Source organism: Pygoscelis adeliae, unplaced genomic scaffold (genome assembly GCF_000699105.1).
Source record: "Pygoscelis adeliae isolate BGI_AS28 unplaced genomic scaffold, ASM69910v1 Scaffold14, whole genome shotgun sequence".
In the NCBI taxonomy this organism is placed as follows: domain Eukaryota; kingdom Metazoa; phylum Chordata; class Aves; order Sphenisciformes; family Spheniscidae; genus Pygoscelis; species Pygoscelis adeliae.
The window spans coordinates 20,494,614-20,503,408 of NW_008825109.1; the positions used below are offsets into that span (position 1 = coordinate 20,494,614).

Genomic DNA, 8,795 nt, shown 5'->3' on the forward strand with positions numbered 1-8,795 from the left:
GAGTAGAATGAGCCTGCTAGTCTTAAATAATAAAAGCTAATGACATAAAAAGGAACTACCAGAATGGGACGAGGGGTTACATCCTCTTTAAAACACAGCAGTTGTGATGCCGAGGCTCCTCACCGGGGTATTATCACAGTACTTTCTGTGATCACGCACACCATGATCCCCTGCTCTTCCATATTTACCTCTGACTTGTCGGTTTAGCCTTCTATCTTGTAAACTTCTGCTAATCCTATCCAAGTCCTGACCAGCAAGGTAAACATAGGAACATGCTCCTCAAAACCAACCAACCAACCAAATCTCTCTATTTCAACACCAAAAATCACTAAAGACAATAATCAATCAGCCTTGCTTTCTTTAAAAGGCTTATTGTTTTATACGTATTCTTTCCATTAAAGGTGCCTACAAGTCTCTCAGCACAGGTCTAGAGGGAGCAATGCAGCTTGAAGACAGACATCCCTCAGCTACTTCCAGGCGAGCAAGCTTATCTGAGCAGTACAGCGCCATACATGTGAAAGCAGATAGGTTGGCTCTGCACTTGGCCTAGCTGATTCTGGCTCTTATTAAGCACTAGATCAGGAAATGCTGAACCATACACTGTTTTGTAACAAAGCCATAACCACATAACACCCCTCTGATCAGCATTACCAACCTCACACAATTTGAGATGTGACAAGGTGACAAGGTATTACAGAATGGGAATAAATGACCAAAAATCACAATTTATTCAATGAACACTACAGAAACACAACAGTAGCAACCGCTGTTGATACTGCCCAAGGTAAAGGTGACGAAAAGCAAGTGTGAGCTTGGACTCGCCAGCTCCCACCTCTCGCCAAGCCAGGGAGCCCTCCAACCCATGGGATTCTAGCCTTCCCGGCAGCCCAGCATCAGAATGGCAGGGATGGAGAAGCCACAGAATCCCTTCTCTACACAGCTCCTTATGGGAAGTAGTAGGGCACTCACGTATCCTCAATGCCAAATACCATCGGTACGTACAAATTTAAAAACTAATTGTTTATTTGGGAACTGACAGCTTAAGTGCGTACTCCTGCCTCCATCAGACTCTGAACTCGTCGTGCTTCAAAACTCATTCTTCTGCCCATTGCGCTCATTTCTGTATTTCATGTATTTTTAACCTTTGTTTCCCTTCCCCCTCCCCTTCCATCTCCTTTTCCATTTCTGTCCTCCCTCCATCTTTTTCCTACTTAATCTATCTCCCTTTGTGACCAGCTTTTGAAAAGGGGGGAGAAGAAAAGTAGTAATAAGTTACTGCATTCCACATGCCCATTACAAGTCAGTAAGGGTTGAGGCCTTTCTCCCTAAATGGGTTGTTACTTGCTTTCATAAATTCTGGAACCCTCATTTTGATTAAAACCTCAGAAGCATTCAGCACGCTCCCAAAAAACTCAGTAAAAAGTTATGAGAAAGTGGATTTTGAATTTTGGAATGCAAACACGAAGACTTAACTCCTCTTATCAAAACAATGCTTAATCTTTCAAGAAGGTACACATGCTTATTAAACACATCCAGAGTAAGGACTGTGCCTCCAGATAAACTTTTGCTCTAATGTCAAAAGCAACCAAGAACAAATGCCAATGTATTCTACATTACTAAGACACCATAATTTGTAACATTTAATAAAATTATATAACAATATGTATATTTACATTATAAAACTGTTCACATTTATGCTCTGACCTACTTAAGCAAATTGTTTTTCCCCAATCGCACAATTATGAACCAGGGCAGAAAAATCAGACTTTATGAAGTTGTTAAATCAATTCAGTGTCATTACAAATTATTAACGTTATTACTTCAGAGTCTTCAGGCACCTGATTATGACTTTCTATGGGGCATATTTAAGTATTTCTAAGAAATATAATTTTGTTTCCCCGATACCTTTATTATTAGTCATACGTTATACTTCTTTTAATCAACTCAAACTACCTTCAGATTATACACTGAAACTATTGGACTGTTAACAAAAACTATTCACAAAAACTATTAAAGCAAAGCTGGTATTCTCTCCCTGGCTGTTCCTACCTTTCTCATACCCCAGAAGACATTAAATGATTTTATGTTTGCTTTTGTAGCAGCAGACAGAAAAACCAGGAAAATACTGCATTTGATCCAATAAATAGTTTGCATCTGGCTACATTTTAAGTGTTTTGAACTGGATAGGTCCCAGCCAAAGTCACCTCCCCACCCAATTTTCAAAGAAAGTGAGCAACTTAAAAACCACATGCTGCTCCCATATCTAAAAATGACCTCAAAACCCACGTACCCCATGTTCCACGTGTAGTCAGATTAACAAGTGTTCAAATTAACAAGCACTTAAAAGGACTGCCCCTACTTATCCTCCCCCAGCAACGCTATGCAGTCTCCTCTCCAGCAGGAGCAAGTAGTCCTGAATTAGAGATACTAACGTCAAAGAAAAACATTTTGAAGGATGCAACACAGTCACCCTAAAAAGATGTAATTGGAAGCTTTGCAAGTGAAAGTTGAAACAATTTCAGTACCACCAAAGATCTTATGTACAGTTTATGATCATCCTACTTACAAACTGGAATTGAGACAAAATATTTCCAGTGAAAGCGTTTTCCTTCAAGTAGTCATTTTTTTTGCAATTAATACTTTGAAAAGGTTCAGAAGAACCCTTTCCTAAAATTCCATGAAGTAAAATATATCCAAAACCAAATGGTTTAAGAACACCACATGCAAAATGTTTTAGGAAGCTGCATAAGGTCCCCAGAACTTCTACCCTGTAAAAAATAGTGAAGACAATGCTAAAGAGATCAGATAAGAACAGCTCCAGCTCCTAGATTCTTTCTTTCCTTGGAAGTCACTAGCAAGAATGCAGCAAACATTAGTTTTGAGGCACGAGTATAATGTTTCCCCTTCTATCACTAGCAGGACGATTCAGGCATAAAATTAGTTTTGAAAGTTGATTCAGAAAAAGCATTCTCTAGGCACTAAAAGTCTGGAAGTTTAGCACCACAGCACCATTTCCATTCTTCCAAGAGAGCAAGAAATTCCATGCATATTAACTACAAACCAAGAGTCAGAGAATATTGTTCTGCATAGATTTCAGACAGCAGCTTAACACACAACTTCTACCTTTAGCGTCCACGCATACTACCTTAAAAGAAAGTCTGCTATCATTGCCAACGAAGATACTGAATTTTTCCTTCCAATTACTTGACAGTTTTACCCAAACTGCCAGTGACCATTAGCAATGGGGATGCTGGGTTTTCATAATTCTTTTTTTTTTGTTCTGCTAAAATATGACCTGAAGCAGTTAGTCAAGACATCAGTGAAAACCAGGAGTTGTAGTTATTAAAAGGTCACACAAAATTTTATTAGAGCTATAACTGGGATTCTCCTGCTACAGATGAATCATAACTTATGTTTTAATGAATTTCAGCTAACTGTGACACATGTTGTTCTTTCAAAATATTAGATGAATGAGTAGAAGCAGGCAGAAATGTATGCAATTTGTTCTGGAAAATAACTTTGTTAATTAAATTTACACACTTTATACATACAAGACACCAGACATACAGTCATAAAGGCATCCATTTGGACCATTAAAATGCTTTTTTTAGTTGCCAAATGCACGATGCATGCTGAGACATAAGCACCTAGGGGCACAACAGAAACAGCTGAACAAAAAATTTATGCCAATAACTGAGAATTTGCCAAGCCTGTGAGAAATTAACACACAGGAGTTTTCTGCTTAAGTGGAACTTAGTTCAGAGGAACGAGAAATATTTAAAGAAACCTAAGAAAAAACTGGAACTACACAGGATTTTTTAATAGCAGTAATATGTTACAAAACTTATATGTCAAGATGTCAGCTAACAGGAGAGACTGCAATTCAACCAAACATTCAAAACCATTCCTTTAAAAGTCATTGATCCTTCTTCATGTTAAACTACATATTCTAAAGGTCCACTGCAAAACACTAGCTTGCAAGAGACTTGAAACGCTAGGAATTATACAATAACAAGATACATTAGAGTATACTTGAATATTTTTAAAATGCATCACTTTAAAAATTTAATAAACATTCAATTATTTTGGTACTCGTTTTTAAGAAGCTCACGATAATGTTGCAAGACAAGCTAAGAAACAAGCCTCAGCAGAATCTGAATTTGCCCTCTAATTCAGACTTCACTAACTCTACAGCTGGAATAAATTAATCTTTTGGATCACACGAATTACTATTAAATCAATGCACTCTAGATTGCACTATTTGTATAGAACTTAGCCATGTAATTTAACCAATGACATAACGGTTCAAAGGCAGACTAAATACAGTGCTGGAATTAGAGCCAAAAGGATTTATATTTTTGTCACAGAAAAGACATACCAAAGAGCGCTTTTAAGACTGACAAAGATGATTCAAAATCAGGGAGTTCTCAGTGGTTTTGAAAGTAATGTCTGCTATGGAGACTGGATGTTTTTAAGATAGACAGACATCTGTCAGTCAGCGTAGGCATAAAACACAGAGATATCACGCCTTCAGATGAACTAGATGATCTCCCAATCTTTCCACCCCTTAAATCACAAATGACTGCATAGATGGTTGAGTAACAGCGAAGTTCAGAGCTGTTGCTTAAAAACAGCCTCACGCATCCTTCCCATCCCCAGACAGACAGCCTCCTTTCTTGTTCGGGAACAAACATGTGTGATTGGGGAACCGATCTGGTTAAAAATATATCTCTCTCCTTTTTGCCAGTTTAACTTAGACCAAGCTTGTTTCTCTGCTGTGTTTCACTGTGCAGGAGCACATGCAGAGACATCAGCTCAAAAAGAGAGGAAGAGGCAAAAGGGGCAGTGAAAAAGGGGCAAGGATGATGACTGCTTACATTTGCACCCCACAAGAAGAAATGCATGCAGTACAGCCTAAACACAAAGCAACAGCAGTAAAATTTTTGAAGACAGATAATTATTATTAGACCAGCCTATATTGCTGGAAAAAGCAGAGGAGCTTTCAGACACATTGCTGCTTTAGCAGATTAGGCAAAGCACAAGACAGAACAAAACTGCTCATAATGTAAATATAACCACGCTAACCTTGAACAAGAAAAGCACTTAGCATTTAGGCAACAGAGAAGCGCATTAGCGACAGGCCAGATGACCAGTCACTGGTCCCTTTGAAGAGGGATAAACTGCAGTTAGTGATAGAATGATGCAGTAATACATAGTATCTAATTGAGGCCCCAATTTTTAGTACACAGCAGACATGCCTTAGTTACTCTCAGACATCAAGATAACAGACAAAGCGTCATTTTCTGAGCAAGTATACTGGTTACTACATGCTGCCACTAGCCATACAATTAGAAAACCGATAAACACAAAGATGCTAGCTCTAGTATAGGAAATTACTGGAAGATACGGCAGCATCTTTACAGACTTCCCCGATTGTTACATTCTTCCAGCGGTATCTGCCATTGGCCAGCCCTGGGAGCCAACATACAGGGCTAAGTGGATCTTCATTTGGGACATCAGTTCTTTCACTGTCTCTTACCAAACACAAGTTCACACAGATACAGAGACGCTGTCTACAATACAGTAATTTTGCTTCCAAAAAATGCACTTTCTGTATTTGAAGACTGACAAGTTTAGGGTTATGCTTTCATTACAAGGGAACAAATCTAAATAGTTTAAAAAACCAACCAACCAAACCACAAAACACTGCCTCGTATGAACCTCACTGCAGTTTTATAATCAATAACTAGCAATGCCACTGAAAAAGGCGCTCTCACATGTTGCCTACTTGTTTTCTGTACCACGCTTCATCATGTCTTTTGCCATCTCAAGCATTCATGTGGTCATAAGTTGGGTCAGAGCTAATCTCTTAGAAACAACCCACCCTCCAGTTGATACTACTGCATCCTGTTGAACTAGGGATCCTCTTTGTAGCAGACAGACTTAAAGACTAGGAAGAAGCAGGCGGGGGTATTGAACGACTTCACTAGACACACAGCTAGCTGTATTTGTGGCATCTGACGATCAGCTGGCACACCACCCATCAGATGCAAAGGTAGCAACCTCACAGGGCATCTACATTGACTACTTGATGATTCAGCAAAGAAAACAGTAGTCCACAGGATCCACGCCAGTAATGGTAGTGTATGGAAACACAGGATGGATGCTCTGGAGAGTAAGCTCAGGTCATTGAGCAGAACACTTACGTTCAGGATTTTCATGGTGTTATTTTCTGAAATGCTGCCAGTTTCACATGCGAGGCCTGAGAGGGAGGCTGACATAGGAAGTCAATGATACAGACTGAAAGGATTAAGGCATGATGGGAACAGGAAGAACTTGTTAGGCATGCACATTAGTCATGCCAGAGTCAGCCAGACTGGCATGCTAGTAAGAGTTTTGGAACTTACAAACACTTCTACACTACTGCTAGAAATTTCAGAAGTAACACATGGGAAGCCCAAATGCTTGGCCTCACCCGACACCCTCGAAGTAATAAGCATCTCCAAGACTTGGTGGAAGGAGGACAAATCAATGCAGTATAACGCTGAGAAGCTACCAGCTTACTCAGCAATTCCAACAGGAATGACAAACAACAGGCAGGTGGGAGACAGCACCGTATGCGAAGGACATAGAAACATTTAATGGCGTAAAGTATTACAGGAGAAGAGAAACCCAATAAACTTCTTATGGTAGAAGTCACATAATCAAGTAATAAAGACGTATCATCAACTGTACTACCAGTTCAGGGAAATTATAAAGTTGCAAATTTAGGAAAGGTAATAAGTGGGCAACTGAAATCTCCTGATATAAAGTGGACCCTGTGCCTCATTAGAATGACACGTAGAGAATATTTTTTTTTTTCAAGTAATGACTGCTTCCTTGGAAATTAGTGCTAGGACCTACATGAAAAGATGCCATTTTTTGTTTGGTTTTGAGCGGTACACACGACCTAGTTAAAGGATATCAATAGGAAAGCTGCTCTGTCACTGTGCCTGCAATGTAATTATATTTCAACATCGTAGTTGAATACAGCAGGCAATAAAAATATTTGGCACATGGATAATGAATTTCAAGAAAGGGAACAGTGTAAAAAAAATTGAAGTAATTAGTAATCCTCCCAACCCATTCCACCCAAAAAAACCCAAACAAACAAACCCGAACACACACAACCCTAAAAGGAGCAATCCAAACAGCAAAAAGACTGCAACAGCTTGGAGGCTGTTAAAAGCAAAACCACCACACACACACAAAAAAAACCCCAAAAGCAGACAAAGTTCTGTATTAAAAGACCAGGTGAAACATTCACCACAGTTAGAAGAGAAAACAAAAGCAGTCAAAAGAATACCTCAGCCCCAGCAACAAAATCCTACTCCCTGCATGACTGAATAGGGACGTTAAGGAGGGCATCAGAGAGAGGTCAGCTTTTAAAAACAGAAAGCTTGCCTAATAAGATCAGAAGAGATTATAAAACACATAGTAGGTCAAAAGTAAACAGTAAATAAAGAACTAAAAATGTTTGGGTAGCACCTTGCAAAGTTACTTAACTACATCAAAAGCAGGAAACCAACTAGAAAAACCAGTGAGATCTCTTGTAGACCAAGGTGAAAAAGGGATACAAGGATGATGGCATGAATGCAGAGAAGCTCACTGAACACTGTTCCCAGTCTTTACTGGTGAAGCAACTGGGGAAACTTTCACACCTACCTTTACAGTATATAGGTCAGAGGGACTAGGTCAATTTGAATTAAGTACAGAGGAAGCATTAGGCTGAACGGACAAGTTAGAGGTAGTTGACCTAGACCAGGCATTTACAGGACAGTTCCAAACCTGAAACTGAAGAACTGCTGGGCAACAGGTTGCCAGTGTAACTCCAGTGCACATAAAAGACCCTAAAGGGACTGGCACTACAGAAAAGCAAATATGATTTCCATCCCTGCAAAGTAACAACGGATCCAATCACTGTGCACACAGACAACCAGTCTGTTGGAAAGAGTATGCACAGTTTCTGTAAAAGGAAATCCTACCAAGACCACAACTCTTCCCCCCAGCTGGTGCCAGCTTACATATCCCTCTGAATTTGGGGACTGAGCTGTTGGATCCACTGAATATCTGGGTTGAACACTGGCTAGTCTTATGGAAGGGATCAATCAGGATTATTTACGAAAAAACTTCTAAGTGTAATCTTCAGCCACCCAAAAGGGGCTCAAGACTTTCTGTGACAGCCTGCACATTCCTCTGCTACTTATTCATAGAATCATAGAATAGTTTGGATTGGAAGGCACCTCTAAAGGTCAGCTAGTCCAACCCCCCTGCCGTGGGCAGGGACATCTTCAACTATATCAGGTTGCCCAGAGCCCCGTCCAGCCTGGCCTTGAATGTTTCCAGGGATGGGGCATCCACCACCTCTCTGGGCAACCTGTGCCAGTGCTTCACCACCCCCAGCATAAAACATTTCTTCCTTAGATCTAGACTAAATCTACCCCCCTTTAGTTTAAAACCATTACCTCTAGTCCTGTCATAACAGGCCCTGCTAAAAAGTATGTCCCCATCTTTTTTATAAGCCCCCTTTAAGTACTAAAAGGCAGCAATAAGGTCTCCCCAAAGCCTTCTCCTCTCCAGGCTGAACAACCCCAACTCTCCCAGTCCTCCTTCATAGGAGAGGTGTTCCATCCCCCTGATCGTTTTCGTGGCCCTCCTCTGGACCTGCTCCAACAGGTCCGTGTCTTTCTTACGCTGAGGGCTCCAGAGCTGGACGCAGTACTCCAGGTGGGGTCTCACCAGAGCGGAGTAGAGGG

General features: G+C 40.4%; 1 protein-coding gene across 1 annotated transcript in view; it reads right to left on the bottom strand.

Moving 5' to 3' along the window:
- The window catches only part of AMMECR1 (Alport syndrome, mental retardation, midface hypoplasia and elliptocytosis chromosomal region gene 1), a 57,796-nt gene extending 56,804 nt beyond the window's left edge, over positions 1–992 (bottom strand). The window contains exon 1 of the mRNA XM_009327908.1: positions 970–992. Within this exon, the coding sequence (XP_009326183.1) occupies positions 970–992 (23 nt within the window). The remainder of the gene's footprint in view (positions 1–969) is intronic.
- Between the last annotated feature and the right edge of the window lie 7,803 nt (positions 993–8,795).